Raw genomic sequence first — 27,929 nt, forward strand, 5'->3', positions numbered from 1 at the left:
ACCTACGCACTAACACACGGTACAAGCATAAATTGAAATTACTGTGTCGTTAACACTAGTTGACGTTGGAGCACTACGCATAAGAAGCTCAAATGAGATGTCAAACTGAAGAACTATACTAGCAGTGCTTGGATCTCACATTGCAACATTTTTTTCCATTACAATAGATGTTAAGAACTTCTTTACTGCACATTTAGCGCGTGGTGATCACCTTAATCCACAAACATTTCCAGAAACACTATATAGGACGATGGTGTCTGTAAGGGCAAGCATCTTGAAACCTTCCACATGGACGCCGGCTAGAGAAATAGGAAAAAATTTTTACTAAAATTTTGGTAGGTATATAACCTGTTTTTTCATACCGCTCGCATGCGATAACGGTAATGTTGATAAAATCTCACAATAACAATATGCAATGGCCAATCGGGTTCGCACTTGCCAATTTGATATCTGTTCGTGATAATGTAGGTATAATTTTTTTTCATGACAACCTACATCAGTCATACACGTTAGCATGACATTTTTCAAAACAAGCAATGTATATATGGTATGCACGTATAGCCTTCCTTACGTATTTGTAATGTTAACGCTTAGACGTCGAACGTTGTGAGGCGGAAAATTTCAAATGCCAAAATGGCCAACAGCCCTGTTCCCTGTTTGGAACGGATGCTGGTTAGCCAAAATTATGATGAGGTGGACAATCTGACGCGACGGTAGATGTTCCTCTACGTTTTATAGGGATAAAACTACGTCACACACTGAGTCTGCGTGCCCTTGAAGTCGTTATGCTTTCGAATATAGCCATATTGTATTATAACAAATTAGCGATTTTGACCGCCGTAGTACACCGTCGCTTCTTGGCCCTGTCTTACTCTGCCAGCTCATGTGGGTGCGCGTGTGTTATTTATAATAATAATATTAATAATAAAAAAAAACTGTAATGAGCATAGAGTATGTAAGTGTATGGTAAAAATATATTACCCTCGGGTGGATTGAATGGAGCCACTTTTTGAAAATCTTAGGAAAATACCAAGTTATTACTTAATACGCTAGAGTCACAAAATCGCGTGACGCTAACACGTTTAGCATTGTGCCGTAACATCTTCTAACAATAACGGCTAGCGTAAATGGCCGATTTCAATTATTCGCCTTCTAGTCAACAACCATCTCTGATTTTACACGAATTTCGCACAGGCGGAAATTACAGTGTGAATCGCGACTTCGGGTGAACCTTTGTGACTCCGTCATGTTATGCTGCTGTCGTGCCGCGTTCGTGAAGATAATGACTATGAAGTTTGGGTGTATGTGTAACTTGTATGTACGGGTCCCACATGAAAATGTTGTTTTCTTGTATTGCTTGAGCGTCGTCACCTCATACATGTTTGTACGCAGGGACATGCAACACACAGATCTATACTGTATTGCATCGCGAAGTTCTTCGTCGCTAGCACGGTGCAGCTAACAGGTCATGCGTTGCGCCGTTATTTGAAGGGAGGTGTACGTAACGAGCGTTGTGGTCTCCGTAGGGACAGTGTGTTCTAACTGGAATAGATTCGCACGCGAGTTTTTTTCGATATTCTCGTCATTGGCACTACTGTGTCAAGAAGACGGTACCTTATTCTCCTTCGAACGTACGGTAAAACGTTTCCTTGGAGAATACCTACTAGTTCTTTCAGGTAATGGTGGCTCAGGTTATTAATGAGCCACCCATTTTTGCTAGACTCCACAATCAATCTCAGCTAAGTAAACTCGGCATAGCATAGATATGGAAGATAATGAAAGGGCGCGTTCTTTGAAGTGGCGAGATTTGCACTATTATGCAGTGGCCAGGCTGCCCTGAACGGCCATAAAAAGTAATAGCTTATCTTTATAATAGCAGAAGTTTCCTTTTAAGGCTACATCTCTACAAAACATCGATTGCAGTTGGCAGTCGATGGTACTGACTAGAATTACGCGTCGCATTATGCTACGGTACAGCAGAGCTTAACTTTGCCAAAAAAAACGGTACGCTCACACACAAATACTTTCTGCAACATACTTCAAACGCTGTTGACCCTAACAGGCGCTATTTCAATGCGAGCTACGCAGAAATTGATATCTTTCGTAGTGTCCTTAGTCGCTAGTTGGCGACGCACTAACACAGCGGAAATTATTCAAAGGATATAAGCCACCTAGCTACAAAACGTTGCCATTATCTTACAAATCGTATGACACGCGACCGAACTATTTGACACAAAACAAACTGAATAAGTAGAAATAACCCTCTGTAGAATTATGATTGAAATAATTAGTCAGCCATTTTGATTACAATGGCCGACCACGCTCTGTCTCAGAGTCTATCAGACATTATCATACAACATGTAGGACGCCATCTGTGCAACTTTTTCAAGCGTCGTTCTGCAATCAATAATAAGTATTAATATATATAATCATGATCATTTTAATCGTCGTCGTAGTGTTAACGTTTGCACACATGCCTTTTTTGGCTTGGTTGTTGTGCGTCACCATAACAGTTTAAATAGTAGGAAAAATGTAACAATGCAATCATTATGGAATACCTCGGAAGCACAGAATTATAAAGATAGACAACGAAAGGGAATGCAACATTATACGTTAGTGTTGTTTGTAGAAGAAATTAACTCAAATGGGTAACCGTTAGTTCGCGTGTGACCGATTTCCCGGAAAGTTTCGAAACGTTTCTCAAAAAAGAAAAAGAAACTAGACCAGGGAAAGCAATCGATTTTCTGTAGCGCTATGGAGTGGACAATCGTCCGACAATAGAGTGACTGCCGTTGCCTTTGTCAGCTACGCTTTGTCTTAATGATTGCCTGTGAATTTTCTGCTGTGACAGAAGTTATTTGCTTGGCAATAATGCTGAATTAAGTCAAAGATAAAATAATTGTATTTCAATTCCTAACAACAAAAGGTGTCGCTGCGTTTTATAGCTAATTCTCTACAGACCAGCTGTCTTGCTTGAGCATAATGGCGTAACAGTCCTAAACTAGTTAAATGGTCATTTTACCATTAAATGACGCTAATTATCCTGGCGTCATCACGTATCGTGATGAAACATCGTAAACTCGCTATGGCTGCAAGAACTTTTATAAGATCGCTGAAATTATAGCTACCGTTGACGCCAGCCGATTGTTTTTGTCACTTACTACTTCCCTCCCTTCTTTGACAACCAAAAGCTCCATATCTTTAATCATTCGATAGGTTTCCCCTGCACGTCGGATGCGAACTCACATGCACCGAAAGTACAAAGGCAAAGGTCGTCAGGCGATAACGCGACTATAATCGATGATATACATCTCGATTATCGCGATCCTGTGTTCCATTATGGCGCTCGTACGTATAGAAGCACGTGTCCTCGTGTAAGTGCCCGGTCCTTCATGTATAAATTTCCGAACACCGTAAGATACCGACGGCAAGTGAAATTGCATCAAGAAGTAGAACCGCGAAGCTAAGCGGGCAAAGAGCGTGAAGTTTCTTGTTTCGTCGTTGTTCCGCCATCAGCTTCATGTGATAGCGGAAAAACAGCGGTACTTTATGGGGCGGTATGGCTACGTAACTAGTAAAATCAGCTAGTTATTAGTAATTATTAATATTATAATGTAATAACCTATGTATGGTTCGCTTCGAAGGATATGTTAATAACGATCTAGTTTTTGTTTTGATTTTATTTTGCATACAACAACATTCCGTCAAAAGTAGGGCACAGGGTCTATTTATATAGTCTCTAACATTTTCACTGTATATCCGGTACGGTTACAAGAAGCAAACGACTTTGAAAAAGAACGAACACTTCGATTTATTTATCGGTGTGTGGCAGCCGGAATCCAAACTGAAGTTTAATTACAAGATGTTATAGACCTAGATAACAGCTGGTCTGTGACCACAGACAGTCGTTTTTCCATGGAGACACTTTCACATTTGATATGTTGCTATGCACTGAATGTATTTTTAATTGATAAGGATCACAGACTAACGACATGAGTTTATACATGCTTGTACTAATTTGTTTTCCCATTTTTTGTTGCATTATTACTAACTTTGGGAAGCGTATGATTGATTCGGGCTCTATTTACTATATTTACGACTTATGAGTCGCAATGCCGCTTATTGTTACGTATTACCAGTATGCGATGTTGTTTGACCTCCTTGAAGGTCGACTAAATGCGCTTTAGGATCCTGAATCCAACAATGATCCACATACAGTTAAAACTCCGTTTGAAAAGAGACCATCTTGACCGCACTCACAAACTTAATGATCTAGCGTTTTAAATTTAACAAGCAGAAAGAATGTTCTATCCTTAAATTAGTTTACTTGGTTACTGTAAAATTAACGAGATATTTAGTTGCCCATGTTAAGACAATTCTTTGTGTTACAAATTAACGGATGCATGTCGAGCGGCTTTCCTTCACCTGTTGATGAATGATAAGTTGAAATTGATAAGTTGACGGTTCGTAATCTTCGAGTCCACAAGTTCTATAGGGAACAAAATATGACAAATATGCTTGTGGAGCTGAAAAATGAATGTACAAAAATTTACCAAATCGAGCACAGCATATGCCCAGTTCAGCTTCGTGCGGCAACATCTGTTGAAGAGCCCATCGATTATTATAGCATCATATGAAGGCGTATAAACAAGAAATGTTGAGAATACCAAGGTGGTAACGTATTAGACTAAATAAATAATCTTCTTTAAGTAAATTTATAAATTGCTTCTATTAATTTTCATTTCACTAGGTAATCAGGCGCGATAGTGCCACACCAGGTTTCGCCCGTTTGGGGTGTTTTCCTACCGGTCCAATGTACTTTTCAGCCTACAGCCCTTTCAACTATCGACATCGGTGTTACTTTATGGCCAAGGTTATTGACGTTGTAACTGGTGTTAGAGCTACTACCGATTTTATTGTTCTTTGGATTGGGATCCTTCACTCCGCGGTATCAATCTTTCCGAATACAATAGTATACTACAATACAATGACAGGAACAGATCAAGCCAGCAATAAGGCTTTCAGCCGGTTAGGGCGTGCGGCGCGTGCGGCCGAAATAAGTGGCCGTCAACTTGGTGTGTGGATTCGATATCACAGGGCAACTAGGACAACTGCAGCAGGAACTAAGTAGTCGGCCAAACAATCTTTGTCAAGAATTTCGTTATTACAACTATAATTATGTGTAGCCCTGTGCGCGTATTCCACGAGTGGAGCGCAGGAAAGAGCTGCAAATGTCATCTGCAATTGACGTGGTTCCGTTCCGCGTTTCATCCCCTGCTTATTACTTGATCCTTCTCAGCAGATGTTGTTGATCATGTTGACTACAGTGCCGCTGCTTTCACCTCTCTTCCACTACCGAACCCGGCGGAGAACGCCTAAAATCGAAATATAATTTCTGCCACATTTGGAACATTTGTCTGACCATCAGGGGGTACAGCGTTACGACCCTGTTTTCAACCAGTCACATAAGTCGCGTCCAATTTGTGGGTTGTTGATAGGGCCACAACGTCCGCACCCAACGCGCCCCGATGCTGGGCCCGTTACTATTGTTCCCGATGTCCGCGCAGCTTCTCTGGCCTGTTTACAGCATGAGTTGCGTCTACAGGTGAGCTTAGTCAATGAAATATTTGAAGTCAAAGGTCCAAGAAACAGAGAGAATACTAACCATGCGGTGTAGTTGAAGAGAATGAACAAAAGAACCACTTGAGTGTGCTTAAATGTCATTTTCCTTTTCTATATAAATAATTTTAAGAATGTAGTTGGTCAAATATAAAAGCAGCGTACCCTTTTGTGTTCTTTATCTAATATCATTGTGTATATGGCACTGATGGGTCTTTGGTAATGGGGGTGTATACTCAACAACGCCAACACAAGAAGCGACCCACGAACAGTAGCGGTCGAAGTGAGCGCGCTTAGCTGCGGTAGGAAGAATGGTAGGCGACCTAATGACCGTGTTTCAGGAAATAAACAGGGCTTTGTACGGTATATACCAAAGAGTTTCAGTATTTTATCCACCTAAAAGTCAAACTGATACATGAGTGCGGTCGTTCTCATTTGTATAAAAGTCAGGGGCTATTGTTGTTAGGAAATGGTAATAATATTACGCATATTGAAGTGAATTTGTCGTGCAAACGAACGCACTGAACTAACACTAATAACACGCACAGACACACATATACACGGAGCTAATTTTTCACTGATGTCTACCGGTACTTCTGATTAATACAAGCGTTTTTTTTTTTTTGTGTAGGATTCTAATATATATAGTATATATGTGTAACCTTTAATTACTGTCTTGTTCTTATATAAATAGAAGAGATACAGATATGTGCCGTCTGTAGGCTGTGTGCTTGTCTAGCGTTATACTGGACATAGCTGGATATTATTGCTTGGCACATATATTACATGGCAGTCGCACTGCACCTCATACGATGTTAGATACCGTGGTGAAGTAAGATGACGAAATATATCCTAACCAGTAGTGGAAACAGCTGAATTTCAGGATCAAAAATTATTTCCAGCTATCTATTAAGAGTGTTCCATCGCAACTATAACAATGCATAATAATTTTATAGCAAAAACAAATAACATTGGCCATTGCTCCTACCTCATAACCTTCTGTGTGTATTTAGATTTACTCTGTACAAGTCACGTAACTAATTTGTGTATTCCTACCTATATCAGGTACTACATTTAAAAGTCGAGTTCCATACAAATAGACTAGACAAGTGTTAGAAACGAAGTGGGAAAATTTGATATTGAAGCTCTGAGCTGACTTCTACTATCTATAGTCAGCAAACAACATACATCTAACTAGATAACAACATCATGGCGTCGATAATCGATAGCAGGTAATACATGGTGATTAACCGGGAGATAAATAGCAATAAGTGTGTAATGTTTCCTTGTTTAGATCTGGTTAGATTAAGTGCACTGAAGTAACGTCGTGTGCAAACTTTCATTCAAAAACACTTTCATCAGACATAGTGATGATTATTGAGGGGCAAAGTGCTTTTTTTCTGTGAAATAAGAATAAGTTCGAAGTTCGCTTAAACATTCTGTTAAAAGCTGCTGTATCGCGCAACCTATCAAGACACCTAAATATGGAACTTCAGTTGTCAGGTTCAAAGGACAATCACCTGTAGTAGACATCTGTGAACAGATCCTCCCACGTACTTGGCATACGAAAGCTTCAAACATTACGGCGCGTGTTTCGATGTTTGGTAGAGAAACGGAAATCTCCGAGAAAGGCTTATGGCCTGTTATGGCAACGACAGACAGAAGGCCATTACCTATTGACTCGAGAACTATCTAGTAACTATTAGTGTGTTCGAGGTTTGTCTTCGTGCGAGGTATGATAGCCATATACTAACAGGGGCTGCCTATTCATTTGTAGCTTCCCGCTTTTGCAGGTGTTCGTATGTGGACATGTGCGTCTGAATTGATCTAACTGGATACTACAAGTGAAAAAGTATTGTGTAGAAAGTTGTCTAAATACTCTAGATATGACCGCTCGTTGCACTTCTTTTTTAGCTAAAAAAAGAAACATCGACTACAAAAACCAATTTGCAAAAACTGTCAGTTCCACAGAAGGCCGCGCAGATTTTATGCCGGAGGCCAAAAATGCAGGAGCAAACCGTGATCTTATCGGATCTCATGCAGTAGTGTGAGGGTTAAAAAGGGATGCTTAACAGTGATCTGCTGTCAGCTAGAAGCCACACAGTTGGCGTGGCCTGACTTTGCCTGTACCGCATGGTGTGCGTTCCTGTGAGGTTAGGTGGATGACCAGGGCCAGGATCGGGACTCGATCAACAGTATGTGGCAAACCCCGAGAGAATGATACTGGCAGCTACATCGATTATGACGTCAATGTTTATTTAGTAACGGCTTTAGAGCCGCTACAACCGAATACTCCAACGAGCTGGCTGACGATTGACTTCGGCTGATCACTTTGTATGGGAAGCCGTCGTAGGTTTGAAGAAGCTGAGTAGACCTCGGTAGACAAGACACCATTCTCGATCATCATACCAAGTTCCATTTGCCCTCGTCATAGTAATCCTCAATGACATTTGCAATGTTTACAGCGAGATCAAACACTGTACAGAGCTATCGCGTATAGTTTCAAGCACACGATCGCTGACAAATCGACTATTGATGTTGGTAACGCTAAGGCAATATCAGTCGTCGCCCGACAATGCCTAGAGTCTTTTTTAAACGGCCTTTATGCCGTGCTGCCTGGCGGACGATTTTACGGTCTGAAATCGCGAGTGCGTTTTACGCGTAATACCCTATCAAACAAATCCAACTGTATACAACGTTTAGGTTATTCAATCTTCGCTAAGCAAAGGGCACAAGCAAGCATAGATATCTTGATTTCCACGTTATTCGTTTGGTTCCTATAATTCTATATGATGTCTGCCTTTCGTCATCGTGTTCGAATGCCACATATCTGCTGTGTGTCGCTTGTAAAGGACATACATGTATGGCCTATTTTGTAGTAACAGAATTGTCATTCCTCCTAGCACATAACGCGATAAAATGGACCTGACCAGTCGTCGTTACCACAACAGCTGGTGGTAGTTGGCGTGAATGATAAAGGAAAGATCGCAGCACAATGGTAGTGTTGCTGTACAAAGCCAACACTATTGCGGTTAAACTATTGAGATCTCTTCTGTGTTAGAGCTCAAAATGGTAACGTAAAATTTGTTAATCACAGAATATTGGCAGCTACAGCCGATTTCTGATTGTGCCCAATGGAGTAACCGCAAGTGAAGAAAGACTATAGTGAGGTAAGCGCATATTAATGTCGTCGCAGTCCGCGTCAATGAACACTCATGACAGCGTTTAGCCTCGTGACTGATCGAGCGTCTCATGATGGCGATGCATCGATCGTGTTCGCTTTCAGGTCAGTTTAATAGAACGTTAGGTATTACGGACACTGTTTATTAATACCTAGGTTTAAAATTATATCGCCGTGATAGCTTAGAAGCTAATATATTTGTTAGCTAATCTTAGCGGCACGCTGTGGTCTGGGTTCGAATTTGGGTATAGAATTTGTTTGGTGCTAACCATGCTCGAAACACTGAGGTATAACATCACAATTAGTCCTGAGTGCTTAACACATGAATTTCGTCCAGCCAGCCTATGTTGCTATAATCTCTATTAGAATAAAGTTATATATTGTATTTTAGTGTCTTGATGATGTCCTGCAGACGCCATCGTACAATCTTTATACCATTGGTTATTACTTATTTGTGCTTGGTGTAAATATAGCGCTAATCATATGAGTTTATGAAATTCGGTGGCCGTGGCGAGCATTTCGAATGAAATATGTTTGGTCTGCCAGACACCGTCCAGGAGTATTTATACAACTATCCAACACGACTTTGTTGGTTCCTTCGACCCGCTCTTTGATACAGTTTTTACTATAAAATAACTCGTTCATTTGAGCAAGAAAGAATTCGTAAAAACACATCAGCACTATCAGTGTCCAATTTTTAATAAGAAAACCTGTTCGTAAATGCGCGTTAGTTATTAAGGCACTACTTAGCGATACTAGTTAGTATCACCTGGTAAGTAGACCTGGCTTGATAATACCGGGCCTTTGCCGATAGGGTTATTTCGATAAGTTTTCGGCCTGTCACAACTGTTCGTTAATCTTGACAGTATTCCATGGGGCTATGAAGAACAGATGACTATCTGTTAGTATTGATACCTCCTAATCGTACTCATTAATAACGAAACTGTGTTTCCATTCGGCCTCCTATATTCATTCCCTTTCTGCCCAATTTTTGCCATTACTGCGCCTGCGATATAATTTACGTTCCGTTTCTATTTAGCCAGTTGCAATCAACGCCTACACCTTCTAACCCCAAAGAATAGCTTTTAGCAGTCAGACTTCAATCAACGTTGTCAGAACGAAGTCCCTTTCCGTTTTGCTAGTGGCTTGCGCGCCCCACTATTCATTGCCATCGCGGCCTCAATAGGCAACCGCTGCAGCGCGACCGAATGGGTTTGTGGTGCGACGGCCCTGGCGCAACAATGTTTCGTCTGTCTTTTTGCTTCTCTTTTGCGGTTCCGTCCTGTTCTTCGTTCCACGCTGGCGCTCTGGAGTGCCTTTTCATCGCCAAATGATGGTGCTGAGTCATTCGTAGCATAGGGGGCGCCTGGCTCGGTGGCGCTGTCAACAGTTCGACCACTGTGATCGTTTGTTGTGTATGGTCCTGGCCTTTTTGAGTACTAGCGTTGACGATGAACTTAACGCAGGCAGCCACTTGGTGGTTACGTTTACATAAAGAAAAAAAAAAAAACGAAAACAAGTAGTCTCACCGATGACTATTAATGATGTCGTGCAGGTGAAATAGGTATGTCTGGTTGTGTATTTGCTGCATGCCAGAGCGGCAAAAACGAGAACACCTAATGTAAGCAGGCAGCGGAGTCAGGCTTACTACACTGATACAAATCACAAACCACAAAGCTACAGAGCTAACGCAGAGAAACGTTGGATGTTGCGGGACGAAGTAAATTGCGCAACTCTTAAAGACCCTTTTGATTAAGTAGTTCTGTTGTTGGTATTATGCTGTAACGATAACTTGTGTACTGAGTTGTTTACGTCACAGTTGCTCGAACAACAGTAGGCTAAGGTGACAACGGCATCGGTAGCTGTGAGAAACTCGTTCCTCGGCCGCCATTCTTTCGATGCCGTAGTCATAAAGGTGTTACACATGTTGCAATTTAACTCAACGTGCACCCATTCACTTAGATTGCATCACGACATCAGCTAACATGGTATGAGTCGAACCGGAGTAGATCGGCTGAACTGCGGCGGCAGAATTAGTTGGATAAAGTCGTAATATCAGCTGAGACTACAATTGTGAGTACGTCCACGGCCACAGTTCTCGTCGAGTGTCATACGAGTATAAGATTCAGGAGACGCACATGGACACCAATTGCAACGGCAGTTAAGTGCCAGGAACTCTGGAAGATTTCTGAGTGAAGGCTATAGCATATCTGTTGTCACTCTTGATCCAGTCGTGCTTCTGAATTTTTGCTGGCAGCGCCAGTTCTCGTGAAGCTGTCATTTCCAAAGCTATTGTTGAAGGCGCATACTTCTGCTATCGCCAACTTGCTTTGTTCATCACTGTCGCGGAGACCCGTGAAAAATTAACCACTGATTCAAGCGATTGCTCTATCGCCATGTCAATATCGCGTTTATATTGGCATTAGCCCGAGCAAATCTCACCGGTTCTGCTATATTTTGTCTACACCGCGCCGTCAAAAAAACTATGGCTGTCCTTTTGTGCACAGCCGTTCACTTTTTACGTACTGTAGAGGGTGCGAGGGAGGATAGCCGGTAATCTTATTTCGGCACTGCAGGGGTAGTTGTTTCCGTCGTTACTTACTAGAATCGCTGGCTGCTTCGGTGGTCGAAACGTTTTCAGCGGATAGAGTATACCAAGTGTTGGAAACAGCGTTAAGGAGCGAGTACCTTGTAATGCGGCGCCCCATAATTGGCAAGCCTATGCTTGCATGTGTGTATGCAGCCCTAGTTCGTAGCGTGACTACACACGTATTGAGAATATTGACCCTGTATAAAGAACTTAGCATGAAGCGCTGGTACAAATGGGGTTATTATCGCAACTCAATTTTGATCTGGGCAATCCGACTGTACGGTCTTCGATAACACATTCTTGACAAACTGAACAGGCACGTGTAAATTACTTGAAGCGTGACAATAACGTTTATACGATCACCGCAATTGTATGTTAGCGCGTTCTTCGTAAGATGCCAAAAAAAACTTATGTCTTGCCTAACAGTCAGAATCTTTTGAGACTATCGTGATGAATCTTCATATGAGCGGACAGTTAAGGGATGCCAGCGCTATGTCTGGCCTAGATGCTTCGATATCCCTCTGCTACAAGAAACAACCCATCGCACTGATCTACGGCTTCACAGGACGCAAAGCTATTGTGTAGTTGGTCTGTCTAACTGAATCGGGTTAGTCGATCACTCTCCGAACGACTGGATCGTTTCGGATTCTCTGAGCGGCATAATTCCGATAGGTCATAAAAGTCATCTGTTTAGACGACGAGGAAACGATGCAGCTGTGTAGTTTTCAACAATGTTGATTGCGCGGCTGGACGCTACTCTTCCGCTTCTACAGCCCATCAGAAAATGTTAGTGATTGGGACGATGCGACTCAATAAGTACTTTTTAGCTTACCTTATTGAATCAGGACGGTAAATGTCAACTGACTGAATAGCCATAACGCAGAACGCCAAACGCTTGTGGCGCTACAGGTTCTGCGAAGTAATCGGCTGAATCGTTACAAACGTATCAACGCTTTGTAATGATTGCAAATAACGTTGTTGTTTTTATTGATACTAGATTAATTATAGGGTATAATATGGAAAGTTTCTAAAAATGACGACTGCTTATTTGGTATTAGCGATATATCGTCAAAGACATAATGCACTTTGTGCTCAAGCATTACTAAGGGTAGGACATTTTTTTCTTTGGACCGAAACTAGTAAATACATTTTTGAGACAGCCGTTGCTGCTGAGAATAACGGTGAATCTGTCAAAACTATTTTCATTACAATGATTACTCATGGTAGCTTAAGCTACTTAGCTCTGCATTGATCAGAAAAATCACTTTGTACACGTACATGGTCTGATATGGCGCTGCACACATTCGTCAATTTTTTGAATCTCGTCTGTAGAGAACATTAGGCGCTGGATTCTACTCCATGAATCAATGTTACCTCTACAGCTGGTGGTGCATTAGGTGTCAGTAAACTTGCTATAAGGCTCTACAGTTTCTATGGGTAAAAGCCACAAAGCAACATCTAATGTAAAATGCAGCCTTTTCAGGATTAGTTAGCCAAGCTAGATAAAAAGGTTTGAACTGCAGCAGTCGTCTTGCAAAAAAAGAAACGATAGATATTTCCTCTGATCGAACGTTTTTTACAGGCTTATCCTGTTATCTTCCTCCATTTCCCTTGTTCCCTGTTCATCGTTCTGTGACAATTTTCCACGTTTTGATAAAACTCCGACATGCGATCTAGCTTAACGGCCACAATCAGATCACAATTTCCCTTGCCTCACGAGGACTGCAGTGGCGCTAGTATAGAAGCAAGTCTCGCTCGTCTCAAGACCAAACGCTATTGCGCTTACCGCCTACTGCAACTGCAAATGAACTGAATAAAAGAAAAGACCGTCAAATTGTTTGCGAGTTCCTCGGATCGCATCAGTGACCAGGGGAAATAGAAACATGGTACGCATGTATCCGTTTCTCTAGCTTTATCCTGCCTTCGCCTGCTTGAACCTTCTTCCATTCTAGTATTTAATTCAATCAACAGTGTATAAATATATGTTGTCTGGGTAGTTATATCGAGGAGCAATTTATTTTGTTCGACATTGCGAAATGCAGACGTCATTCGAGAGTAACGAACCGTTATTAAATGGAAAGTAGTATTACGTCGTTGCAAATTTTGACAAACTTAATACGTAGTTTGGTGTTCTTCGCATACTCGTGTAGTAGAAACTGGTTGAACCACTTGAATCAATGCCAGGATTGATCTTTCGACTCGATATTTTTGATGTATCCATGGCTACTTTTTCCCCCCATTTCTTCTATGCTCTCGTGTACATAGTCAGCCAAATACATCACTAATTTATCGGATCTATAGAATGAGATATTTACGAGGTTCTAACGTAGACGCTGCTAGTCGGGGTATCTGCTTGTTACGGGCTGTGCTAAATGCATTACCACCTAACTTCCTGCAATAAGGTTAGAAATGACCCTCGACTTTAACAGAGAGCCTCCCAAAGTGGTCGTTCTGGTTACTATGCTCACATAGACTGACGCTCGATCCGCCATGATGTATATAGAAGTAACCTCGGCATTGTGCAGGTTGAACCCTTTGGCTGGTTACAAACTATTTTCTCCTTCCCTCTAAACCAGGGCAGAACTGCTCTCTACGTACAACTCACGGAGACTGGTGCTTGAGGCTAACACTGGTAAAGGCTGGTGGGGCTGATGAAAGCTCGTTCACCATGTTAAACTTGTGGCCATCGAACTGCTCGAGGTGCACGAAATACTTTTACGTGTAAGCAAGCCAAGTGAAGCTCGATATGGGAGCTCGTTTCCACCAAAGCTCACATCCCGTTAGCGGAATTATTGTCTAAGTACCTGCCAAAGCCTTTCATATACGTAAAAAATACGCCTTTAGATAGCGTCAGATCGCTAATACAACAAACGCAGTGGAACAACGGCAGGTTTCTGATGTGAAAGAAATATTTCGATGGGAGACGCATAGACAGTGAATGCGTTATTCTGCCGGGACGATGCCGAAAACCAAATAGAACCATTGGACCTCAAAAATAAGCACAGGCAGGAAAGGCGCTCTAATATGTCCACATCTATTTCTGACGCAACATTGCATTTGTGTATTGAAATGCGAGGTACGAGCTAAACGAATTTGCACAGATAACAGATTAAAGAGGCTAGTGATAACATTTTTTTTTTTTTCTCTAGCCTGTTAATTTACTATTACGTAGCCGTGATGAAATATCGAAAGGACTCTCCATACGAAGTCGCAGTTGATTGAAGAGTAATTCTGCCAATCCAAAATTAACATATGCTGCCGAGCCACAGTTTGTGCAATGTGGTTACTCCAATTTGATCTAGTTTGGCTAAACCCTTGTAAAGCAAATAAGCGAGACAAGCGTAGTTTGATGGTTATCGTTCCTTTGGTATGATGATCAATTTTCACCCTAATAAAAAAAGAGACGAGCTTAAACACAGCAGCCTAGTAACAGCGCATATAAATAGACCAGACCAGATATCCTACCGTGATGGTCCCAATCGGAAAACAGATTTAGCTTACATAACGAGCATTTCTGCCGGCCTCTGGCCACTCAACCGTCAACTGATACGCTACAGAAGAGAAAACTAACTTCCTGTTAAACGTGAAAAAGAATTGTACCAGGTAATTCTTCGGCGACTCGAAGCTACATCGCTTACTCCAGTGCTGGTAAAGCTCTCTATCGCCTTTTCTGTCAGCCACGGAGAACAGCAGTGCATCGCTGGCTGGTGGCTTATTCATCAAAACTGTTATCATAAATCGCTATTGACGGAGTCACGGTGAGAGCCTAATTGCGATATACCATTGAGGTTCATTGAGGTACCAGCAGGTGAGCGATGCCACCTAGTGTCGTCAAGTGGATAACTTCATCTGCTCGATACGTCACTGTCAACCGTGCTATGCTCGGACCGCTTGCTCGTGTTACTGGACCGAAGAGCTCATGCACTTTGCGCTTTGTGCCATATCTACTAGCTACAGACATGTGGAAAACAGAGAAATCGGTATATATATATATATATATATATATATATATATATATGCATTATAATGTTGACTGTTACATCATAAGCAAGGAAACCGAAAGCACAGAACTTGAATGGTTTCAAGGACGAAAATAGTTGTGCTGAATTTCAACGAGGCGGTGATCAGATATTGGGACCCCAGGGGTAAGAACGCATTGCTACCATCGGGGACGCTTTTAACGGAAAGTAGAATTTGAAATCAAGAGCTTCGTCTCGTAAAATTCGCAGTTCACATTATTTCACGCAGAACTACAACTTGAATATTGAGACTATAAACGGTAACAAAATGGGAATTGATTGAATTCATTGGCTCGAGGCGAGTTGTGTGTTTGCATGCAATATGTACATGCAATTTGCAAAATTTTTACCAATAAATAACTTGTCTGGAGCATACTCTTGCCATAGACCGGGCCTGGTTCAATCTCTACCGCTAGCGGAAGAAGGAAGGGCGTGGCCTTCGAGCGGAATCGAGTTTGCCGGCAGTGTCAAGTAGATTTGTGTGCATACTAATGGCCTTACTTGTAGTGGATATTTGTTGCTATAAGATACAGTAAATACAGCCAATTGTTTCGAGTTCTTGAGACTCGTAGCCCGTCGATTCGACAATCGAAAACAAAAGTCTGATATCTTGATGACAAAGCAAGGCCTCATCACCATGTGTCACTTTGAGCAAAGGGATATCTAACGCTGGCTTCAGTCTGCTTATTCATTCCGTCTAAGTTTGTGCGATTACGGAGCTTTCCATGTTCTAAAAAGAGAAAACGCTGTACACCAGCGTTTTACTTCGAAAAGCTATAGATAGAGAAATTACATATAAGAATGCTAGTGATAAGTTTTTGCTTGTCCAGAAGCTAGGACAAGTGTATAAAAAAATAAAGCTGCCTCTTACACAAATTATAAAGTCGTCATTCGAGCCTCACTGGTTTAAAAAAAATGAAACTTTCACAATCTACCGGATTCATTAGTAACAGGCTAATGCATGTAAAGTCAGCTAGATGAGCTAATCACGTCCATATTGGTAAGTCATGAATGTCCTTCAAGTTCTTTATCGACTAGCTATGGAAGCCGTTACCGTCGTCGCTGTTATGATTTTGCCCGTAGACCGGATTTCTACTGGGCAAAGCAGAAATTTCCCTAACCATTAGCAGCGAAAACACCGTGTGTCCAGTTAGCCTTGATAAAACTGTGACTTGTCTTAGACTAAATTTTATTTTAGGTTACGTTTATTTGGCCTTTATCGCATCGTTTGCATATGCGAGTTCAAGATAGACTCCTGCGTAGCAAGATGGCAAGAGAGAGATTGGCATATACGGGTCGGCAGCAGGACATTCGCCTTTACCACCAACTCTTAGACAACAGCTTTTGTCTCTATATACGCGTTGAGAAAATCAAACAAAATACATACTATCATGAATATTCGTATAAATCATAAATCCATCTCAGTTATATTCTGGAAATAGCGGGCCACTTAACTGTCGAACAGACGTGGCCACCCGCCTTGTCTGACCTGCTTAGGTGAGGGTTCTAAGAATTTATGTTCAAGCTATTATAGACAACCCAAGTTCGATTTAACTACAACGCGAGCCAACATGGAGCGGCAGCAGACTCCGTTGTTGTTACATCATCGATCATTTTTCTATTGTAATTTTATTGTTTGTATTTTGCTTGTAGAAGTCGGCAGGAGCGTGTCAATGGCAGGAGTATCTGAAACGACCTGTCGCGTGCTTTGCACATTCCCATTATTGGCTTAAGTCGTCGGTTTATTTACTGGAGTGCAGGAGTTCGTGTATTTGTTGTAAAGCGCGTTCCATGTATGAACCGTTGCATATATAAGGGACAGTTCGCCTACATCGTAAGGAATACATAAACGCTATTGTTACATGGCTGTAGTAACTTTCAGTCTATCGAGAAGTACGTCCGTCAATATACGTCGTGTGGCTGTTTGTATTTACGATGCGAGTAAGTGTTTCCGTTCGCTCCGACATTGAGTGCAGCTATTTAGAGGGGATGCCAGGGAGTATGCGACCTGGCTGATGAAAACGAAGTGATCCTAAGCCACAACTGTCCCCCATATGTATGGCTGCTGCTGTCATTGTTACTATTGATGCGGTAGCTGTCGCTGCTACCCTTGATAATAACGATGACGCTTGTTGCAACAGCGTTGAAGGACGACAGGAGGCGGCGGTATAATGTGTAGGGGCAAGGCACTGACGGCAAATCGACAGGCATATAGTACAGAACCAGGCTGGTAGACAGAGAGACAACGGCAAGAATGCGCCAATCGCCATCGACGATGATAACTGGTGGCATCACTTACAGGGATATGGCAATATATCGCGGTTGTATTTACTTCGCAACCGACATTGCTATGCTCTATGATCTGCGTCGTTTGCTACCGTTCAGCGTATTTGTGGCGTTCGAGCAAAACCAGGAAAAACAGTAGATTCTTTATTCCTTTCGCCAGTAATGACAACGGCGGATGTGGCGGCCTCTTGAACAGCTCCAGGAATACGCTTACGATTTCGCCGCAGCGCGCCATTCCACCCCGATAATAATAACAAAGGCTTTAATGCAGCTCACGAGTAGCTATGATACTGGCATCTTCGTGTAGCCAAACGCAGGCATGAAAGGAGCTTGTTCCTCTTCTTCACCCTGAGTTACCTTTTGTGGAGGGTGTGCTTTTTATGTTTTCGTTGTCCGCGCGGGAGTTCGCAGCTGATTTACGAATAGCTGGGCGCCTTGTTGGCGACGGGCATAACATCCTTACGGTCGATGCCCCAGCGGCATCCGGCGCGGCTTGGCTATCTTCGGGTGTGGTGACATTCGGTGGTGGTCGTGAACCGCGCTTACCAATGCTCGATCTAGATACACGATGTACCTCGAGAATTGTGTGATTTCGAGAATCAATTACGATAGAGTACGCGCTACACTCGACAGACTGCACAATCAGGCAGCGATACATCTTGCCTCCCTGCATTTGTTGTATCTAAATATAAATGATTGAGAGGACCCGTATATTTGCGAAATCATGAAGAGTTAAGCTGGCTTAAAGAAAACTGGCGACCAAATACAAAGTTTTTCTATAATTAGCCAATACATATTGTGAAGGCATTAAAGAAATCTAACGAATAGGAGCTAACGATCTGTCTTAAGCAGCTAGCAGAATCTGTGCTGGAGTTCAATAAATATTCTACTTTTAACGTATTGCTAGTGCATAATTGAGGTAAAGTTTTCACCGATAAGTTACAAACCAGAATAAAGCTCTATTTTTCTTTAGGGAAACGTGCTTTCACTCTTTTATTTAACTGAACCTTGACTCAGCCTAGATATCCATCACAAAGTATAGTTGAAATACGTGCAAATAGTTATCAGTGAGGATTGGCTCAGCGGGCCTAGACCATTGACCGCAGAACAATCCAACGCTTAGAGTACCGCCAAAGAAAAAGTTCGACTGAAGCACTGCCCGCACAAGTGAGATCCTCCTTCTATTAGTATGTTATGTAATGATACAGTAGACATGGACTAGGTGGCAAGTTAGCTGATCAGCTACCCGTTCCAGCGGGATGCATAAAGCATAGCTAGCTCTTGTTGCTCCTAATTACGATACATAGGCAGTAAATCTATATAATTTACATGATATAATCCAGGATGTTTCATTTGTAGTCACTGCGCCCACGAAAGCTGTGGGGAGTGGGTCGCGGCGATACTAATTCATTGTCAAGCAGACATTCCGGTTTATCTATTCTATTCAATTTACAACTGTTCACAATCGTAATAATCATTCTATTTTGTCTCAGTTTCGGGCCCTCTCAGATTAGCAGAAACAACGGGCGGCAACCAACAATAATAGGGAAAACGAAGGGTGGATTTCGGAGGTGGAATATGACTCATTCATTACTGAGGTGCTGATGCACATAGGACATACAATATGGAATATTGTAGTGACTTAGATTCGACCGTTTCAATTGGCCCCGTAATAAGGGCACTTGGCCTATTCCGTCAGCTATTTGATCGTTTTGAAGAGGCTAGCATGCAGATAACTTGTAAGTGAATCGTTCGAAATGCTAGAACTTATGCATCCAGGTGCATAACTGTCGGTGCACTGATCATGCGGCATGTAATTTAGATGGACGATCCGACGGCATCATGATTCAATGTTGTTGAGGACGATATTATGAGCAAAGAGCTAGCGATATTATAGCATGGGATTTCCGGGGAAATCATTTTCCGCTAAGTAACTCTTTGGGTATATGCATATATAATTGCCTATGTGCTACATTATAATGCTGCGTGTTATTATGGAAGTATGATTTATATTCGTCTTTACCTTACATTTTGCTATTGATAAGGAAATGTTGTCGAAATCGATATTGCCATAAGTCAATGAGGATATTGTATAGCTGTTTTTCTATTGAAATAATAACAACATGAAAAGTAGCCCTAAATGCTTTATTTGACAATTTTACCTGTATGCTACCACCCGGAGCACGTTTCAAAGCCCATGCTATTGTCCGTCCCTGCGATTCATGTGGCGATCCATGGTCCGTTCAATAGGTAAATATCGAGAGAAAAACGGAATAAAAATAAGATTGCATAGTAGAAATAAAAAGAAAGTTAATCGCTTGAAAATACTGAAGAGATAAACTTTATTTATTTTTTTATAATTACAGTTTGTGCTTTTTCTGTGTTCCCTTTGACAGTAGTAGTCATTGTTCACTATTCTGTTCTGAAAGCTCGCTCTGTTAACCGTCTAATTGAAAAATCTCTGTAAGGATCGTAAGCAACGAATGGAGATAGCTTTCCATAGAAAAGCACGTCGCGGTCATTGAAAATCTCAATCTTGTTTGAAACCTAGTGGCTGACATCGTTTTTGCATTCAAGAAAGACCACATTCTCTATATGAGATACAGAAATTAGCGCTAAAGCGCAATGTTATGTTTTACATAAAGTTGGCTAAACAGTTCAGGCAAAACAAGAAGGGATACCCCGCGTTACAGGACAGGTCTGTAGATAGATATGTGCGTGCAAAATTCTGTAACAAGCAAGTTTATTTGAAAGGCGACCTTTGCCTTAGCCTTGTATTTTATTAGTAAGCATTGTTTTTGGTGATCCTGAACAGCGAAAACAATGTTTATTAAACGATCTTTACTCGCTTATCAAGTGTTAGTTTTCTGTATCACTGTGTTGGTTTTAGATGTGTAAAATAAGCGAAAGAACGTAGAAAGTTCGAGATACCCACACTATTTGGCACATGAGCACGGCTAAGTTCGTGAAGGGAAAAGTATATGGACATAAATAGTACATCATAAAACAAGTAGTACTATTAAGTTATTGCTGCTAATTGAATCGCTTAAATGGTTCATCTCGACTTGCAGGTACAACTGAAGCAGCATGGAAAGGCGTCACGATGGAGGCCGAACGTGTCTGTGAGGTCCATTTGCGAGTAAAGGAACGACTGTTGGTCGATGTAGTCCAAGAAGTGAAACGATGGCAGAAAGACAATTTTCAAAGGAACATGATGCAGCAACTTAAACAGAAAAAAGAAATGGACGACGCCTTCAAAAAGGTTCGAAAAGAGACAGCCCCATTTCAATTATATTAGCCACTATTTAGATTGCCGATAGAGCCTGATGAATAACGATGCTATAAACGCGCGCATTTTAAAAATCCAAACAGCCGTTTTTTTAAGCTGAAGACGCAATAGTATCAGAGTCAGTGGACTATTCTCGCTATTTCTGCGTCTGTTAGCGCTACAACGACAGCAAGAAATTCAGTCGCATATAATTACTGTAGTTTGCATTGACAAACAGATGGCGTCTGCCTAGTAGACTTCGATCTATAGCTTAACGAAGCAGTGTGTTGGGACTTTCCTACGTTTGATTTTTATCGCTGTTGATATTGATTTTCCCAAGCCTATATCTTTTATGCATTGTTTGTGACACTTGACATCGGCGTAAGGCAAAGGCATGTTCCGCTCACAAAAAATACCGAAGTTCAAGATACAGTAGAACGAGGATGCGTGTATGTGTAAATTAACTATTTCAAATCGAAGCTCACATCATCATTAGTGCTATCAGTCTGCCATTGGCTGGTAATTGCAATTTCTGCTATATTTTCTGCTACCTGCATCGACTGACTCTGCTAAACAGACCTTTCTTTTTATTAGCTCAAACAAACACCACGGACAGGTAGGTAAACAAATGAAGATCAGTTTGTATTCTGCTATCATTCCTCTCATGTCACTTTCGCACAACACCTTTCATAGCGAACAGATACCGCGTTGCAGTTGTTAGCAAATCATTTCGCCTTCATAACGTTCTCTTTGAGCTAACGCGGGTTACTTCGATCGGTGTGAGGATCGGCACTCACAGTGAACTAAGAGTGCACTGAGCCAGCCACAGGGACGTAAGACAAGGCCATGCGATAGGAACTTGCAGGTCGTCGATTCGTTGGCAAAAAATAAACTATAAAATAGCCTTAAACTGTTGTTCAGCTCGGTTAAGAAAATATTGGGTATATTACGAATAAAGAATGCACACATGGTTGGATCCGTAAAAGCAAAACAATTAAATTAGGATACGATCATTAGGCTGAATTGGTTCTTAGTCTTTTACACTAGGACTGCCCCTAACGGCTATATTGTCGCGACGCTAATGTGTCACGATTAGTAGATTCAGGTCTTCCTCTGGCGTACAGTTGGCTCAACCTTAAATTGATTGTTATAACCTTACTTTTGTTTTTACCTTACCTTATTTTTAGTAGTTGGGCAAGCAAGCAGTTTTGTTTTGTTCTCCATCAGCTATACTCTCGATTAATCAAAAACAAATTATAAATAATCACATTATTACAAAGTGTACATAGATCGTGTAAAGTCCAGTTTCTTCTAGAGAACTGAGCTTTTCTCCACCAACACTTACCAGTCAACATAGGCAGGTTCGACTACTAAGTACGATGCAGAATCGGAACAAAATGCAGTCATCGGTCGGACCAACCCAGTCCCATTTCCCGAACGTTTTTCACTTATGAAAGGATTCGAGGTTTACATCCAATCCATTTGAACTATTGTCATCGTTTCTTTAGTGCCCTCTCTTCGCCTCTTAAGGCCCTCGCCATTCAACGGTATGCATAAAGTAACAACAAACTATTGTATCAGCCGCGTGAACAATATGTAATTTATGCCAGCACCGATGGTTTCACGTCTGATCCGAAAGCTGTTGGTAGAGTTATTTACGTGGCGCTTAATGCGCGAGCGGAAGCTACACATATACATACACAAACACACACACACACACACGCAGACAGAGGGACACACAGAAACATTGATACACAAACCCATAGACACACACAGATACACTCAAACACACAGACACACACAAGTAAATAGACACGTAGATACACAGAAACACATAGAGACACACAAGCACATAGACACACACAAACACCCAGACACACACAAACACCCAGACACACAAAAACACCCAGACACACTCAAACACCCAGACAAACACAAACACCCAGACATACGCACGAACACACAGGTACACTGCTCTAACGGTAGCGGTCGCTAGATGCTGTTCGCCAGGACACAAAGCTCTTTGCTGGGCTCCAGTCACTATGTTTGAATGGAGCAAGGGTTGCCTATGATCGGCATCGCCATTATGGACGATGTATTATTATGTATGGATTATGAAGTACATGTAAAGTATGCTAACTGCGGTTCAATACCGTTTCATGTAGCGCCAATAGTGGTAGCGCAGCTAACGTAATGATCATCAGCTAGGTGCGCACTACGGGTACTGTAGTATTGATATCATTAGTGATTCGCTCCCACGCTTGCCAGCGGACGCTCGGATGATGAAAATGCTCGATACTCAGTGCCTTTAACGTGGGATGTTAATGTGTGGGAATGTAAATCGAGCTGAATGCATGTTAAAACAATAGAAAAAAAAGGATTCATTTGGTACGCGACCCCTGAGGTCGAGGTTCTTGTGACACTAAATGAGTAAATCAAATTGGGACTGCTACGTCAATTTACTACTTGAGCTACTCGTAGTTAGTCGTGAGTTAGAGAGTTGTAGGGTAGCCCGATAAAGTACAATGTGACTTAGGCAATTAGCCCGCTATAATACGAATCGGAGGGAGTTTATCTAGACGCTGTCATATACAACCTAATTACTACGACAGAATATCTCACCGACTTAATCGGATGCTCAGCGTAACACCACCGTACAGGGTAAAACTCGAAAAACTCTGACGCCTGTCGACGCTCCCGAGTTACCTGTCTGATGAATACATAAGCTGTTTCATGTCTCTGTCTTTCCCAGACATGCGCGCCCGATAATTTAAGATTTCAATAATGACTATGTAAAACCGCAGCGAACTCTTGTCTTTGGGTATGGTGGATCTCCAACATTCTTAAGCTACCCTGATGCTGTAGCATTGCATCCACAACATCGCCTTCGACCACAGCTCTGATTTTTTTTATTCGGCATTAGGTAAATCGCCCATTCAATCATCGCTGATCCACTGTCAGTTGTAACTAAGATGTGCCAGTTATTATTATATATATATGTATATGATATTATATGTGGTGATACTGAATACGCAATACGTAACTGGCAATGCTGCGACTGAACTAGTGGCGTTCGGTCCTTTTTGCAGTAATCCGTGTGCTTTTTTTCAGTGTTGAGCTACAACAGCCAGGGTAGAATATTGTGGTTCGTTTAGTGTGAGCCTTCCCGTTTTGAATTTTCATCAGCTGTTATCAATGCAGCTGCTTCTGTGTGTATGTGGAATCTGGTGCACTGGATTGACTTGTCTCTCCGCCTGCGTGTTTCTAGTTTGTTGAATTTAGCCGGTGGATATCAGCAGGTTGAAATGAAATACTTTGCATATATATACCCACTTGCTTCGGCTGAACCTTTTGCCTATCTGTCCTACTAAAGGCAGCTGTGTCTATAGTAGCTGATAGTAGCAATGCTCATAATGCAGTTCCTGATGGTTACTTTTAAATGGATCTATTGGGACCACTCGAATGGTGCCGTTGAAATCGACGCATCCTTCAGTCTTAGCGTTATGTTGTCTATTCGATTGCTCGGCCGTATGCCCTGGCGCAGCGTCTGGCGACAGTTTGACACACATCAAACGGAATTATAGACCACGAAGGAAAGCTAAGTGTGGCAAAGCAAGCCAGAGCGGTCGATACGATTTTTGATACGATCAGTACGCTCGCAGCGCACAGCTCGTAGCGGTGACATGAATTACACTGTAATAAAAGGCATTTTGTTTACTAATTAGCTTTTTTCTATTTGATTAAAACTAGCTTGATACGCTAGTGAATTCAGCGGCAACAAGGGTCAAGTGTTGTGAATGGATGCACTAAATACCTGGACTTTTTCTGCCCTTCCGATTATCTATTGCATACACGTATCCTGTACAAGAGTAGTACTATTTGGACCTGAAGAAGTGGAGCGGTATTATCTTCTTTTAGGCGTGTTTTTTTAGGTTTTCGCTTTTTCGTCACTAATGATCTGCCGCCTTCAGACGATTTACTCTTCCTCGGAAGTTTTTATGACTGACATCTTATAAACACAGCTATTAACAAGAAATCGATTAGGCGTTTCAGTAGGGACGCCTTTCTGATTTTGAAAATTCCTCTAAGCTATTCGACACATCGTGGACTTCATTGTAGTGCGGCGTAATACCAGATTCTCCCGAAGAGTGGTAGTGTAAACTTCCTTGACTCACTGCAATCGAAGGGCGAGGTCTCTTCGTTGTGAGTAAATGCTGACATGTCGTCAGCATCTGTCGCTCACGTACCCCACTATACTCCCTATCTCCGCTAACCGTCCAGCTAACTAATCCTGACTTATTGCTTTTAATTGGGCGAGATGTCTTAGGCGATTATTGCTTGCTGTTTTCGTCAGTTGGCTCAACTCGGCTCTGTTCCCATGATCGACTGCTGTGTTGTCAGAAGCTGGCATCTGCGGATTCGATGAGTGTCCGTTCTCAGCGTCTCGGGCTGAGCAGAAGCCTTCGTCGCCTATCGCCAATCAACTATGTTATCCGATCCGATGCGGCCAGCGCGTATCGCCATTGCTCCTCTTGTTGATTTGGTCCCGTTATTGTTGACGTTGCCGTGTGCAGTAAAGGATAGCGGCAACGACCCGCTTTAACCGTCGCGGAAGCTGAGATCAGAAGGCAAACGCTCTTACGCAGCATGGCGTCTCAACGATAGCCAGAAACAATACGGCAGTGTCGGCGATTCGTGATCGATCAGGGTCGTGCCATGGAAGAGATTTCAGCAGCTACGAAGGTCTGCTGTGTGGCAGACAGGTTTATAGGTCAGGACACCAATGGTGACGAGAGCATCTATAACTGTTTGCAGCATTTTGAGTCAGATGTTTCTGAGTTAGATCTACCCGATTTTGCTAGGTATACTTCCCAATCAGTCACTGGGGAAATGGAAATCATGAAACTTCCAATGGCTGTCAGACCTGGTGGTGTTTGGCAGGCGAGGAAATTCCACGGAAATACTAGGGCTATAGAGGGTGTCTGCTTTCTAAGATAGTTAACTTCTAACGGAAAACTGAATCGGAAGTTTGACGAAGCAAACTGGAACGACAGCACTGGAAAAAGTGTCTGACCCGTTACGAAAAGCATAATGATCTGCCAACGACAGCGGCACTGCCATAAGGCGAATGAGATATTGCAACATGTCTTATCTAAAATATTCGTCGTTTAATTGATTGATAGACATAAAGTCATCGGTGCTATTCCTACCAACGTTCCGCAATAAACAGAAGAAACTGATTATTATTAGTAAGCTATGTGAGAGATGGTTATATAGAGCGATGTGCGATTATGGAAATACACAGCAATAATTTAGTTAGAAAAGTTGACGGCTTCCGAAGAGAAGACGATATTTTAAACATATTTCAGTTATTTCATCTGTCTAATCTGAAGAATATCGTATGCATATCAGGATCGCATACGTACTAATTGTTAAAGTTCGACACTTCCTAGAGATTTTTTTTTACCGGCTGTAGCAGTGCTTGAAGCGTATAATCATGCAAATTCAGCGAAACGCACGTGCACGATTATGCACGCGCAAATCTTACTCAAATTAATGTAATACAAAATGATAGGTGTTATCGAATAGAAATGTTGGTAAGTGATCGAATGTATTCAGCCGTCGCAAATAATCGTCAAAAAGTTTTTTTTTCTTTTTTTTTACTATGATATTTTCACCAAAGTTTACAAATAAGAATGAACGTTTCTCTCACATAGTATTAAACAACAGTGAGTATAATTGCAATAGCAATATATCTTTAACTCTCGTATTCTGATCTGACAAAAAAGCATTTTATATTTTATTTTATATAGATACAGCCCAGTGTCACAGAGGGTATGTCGATGTCCAGTACGAGTTAACGTACTGAAGCAGCCGTATTCGCACTTTGCTAATCACTAAACGTTGTACCAAGCCGGACGTGTGATTAACTAGAAACGATATTAAAAATGCTTGTACCGTAATAGGATCATCCCAATCGATTTTTCTAATAGGTTCAGTCTCGTATATCATACAGCCGTGACGATTGGTGTTCGCACGTTTGCCCCGTGCATCTACGCCAACCACGCCACGCTACGCTACTACATACTCACGCGCAAGGTATTAAACAGTATTTGTCCTTTTATCAAAGCCATTGACCTCGTCATCGTAGCTTCTGTTGGCGGGTGATTCCGTGCAGCGGAACTCTGGTAAATGTCCTTCAAGCGTGGATTAGCAAATGTCAGACATTCTATGTCCGTAGTAGAAATTACGACCGGAGCGGCTAGCCGTACCGAGCATTTTTGACACAACTCATCCCTGTCTACGACAGATGGTGTAGCGATACTGGAGCTCGTCGGCATCGTTATTTACCGATCACACTGGCATGGCACGAGGGCCATTCACGCAAATCGAAACGCGGCGATCCGACAACGCGACTCACGTAGTTACTCGAATAGGTACAAAACGAAAATTTACACTCAGGGAAGGAATCATTGAGATTGATGGGCAGGCACATGCGCTGGCCTGAAATGTACGGTAGATAAAGACAGTGCTTGGCATTACGGGTCTCCCCTTTGTGTCGTTCGTGAAGCAATCGTTTTCATTTCTTTTTTGTTGAACGACAATGGTCATCCAACCGCTCTGTCGGGACCCGCTGGGAGATTCGACGACGTCGGGAAGATGCCACCAAGATCCTACTGAATGCCGCATTTATCTTACGAGTGTGCTTAACTATAAATGCCAGTAGCACTTCTTTCCGCGGTTGCCCGCTACCGGTCGTCATATAGTTCCTTCAATTCATTTGGTCAGGTAGTAGCTATATATTATTGTGCAACGAGTCTGTTGGAGCGCTCCTCCTTCCGCTATGGGGCTATATGGGGGTAATGTCGAGCACAATAACAGAGCCGAATTGGATAGGAGTGTGCGATAGTTGTATAGTCGAATTGGATTGTTAGCTGACGCTGAACGGGAAGTTTAACATCCAAT

At 42.0% G+C, this 27,929-nt stretch overlaps 1 protein-coding gene across 7 annotated transcripts in view; it reads left to right on the plus strand.

Annotated features, from left to right (window-relative positions):
- The window catches only part of Synd (protein kinase C and casein kinase substrate in neurons protein Synd), a 67,001-nt gene that overhangs the window by 15,302 nt on the left and 23,770 nt on the right, over positions 1-27,929 (plus strand). For 3 of the 7 annotated variants that reach the window (XM_022851592.2, XM_022851593.2, XM_086972755.1), the window contains exon 2: positions 20,767-20,957. In XM_022851592.2, the coding sequence (XP_022707327.1) occupies positions 20,767-20,957 (191 nt within the window). Of the gene's footprint in view, positions 1-6,831; positions 6,852-8,662; positions 8,906-19,304; positions 19,435-20,189; positions 20,394-20,766; positions 20,958-27,929 lie in introns of those variants that run through there. The other 4 variants (XM_086972756.1, XM_022851594.2, XM_022851595.2 and 1 more) reach the window with 4 other exon arrangements.

Source organism: Varroa jacobsoni, unplaced genomic scaffold (assembly GCF_002532875.2).
Source record: "Varroa jacobsoni isolate VJ856 unplaced genomic scaffold, vjacob_1.0 contig00294, whole genome shotgun sequence".
Taxonomy (NCBI): Eukaryota; Metazoa; Arthropoda; class Arachnida; order Mesostigmata; family Varroidae; genus Varroa; species Varroa jacobsoni.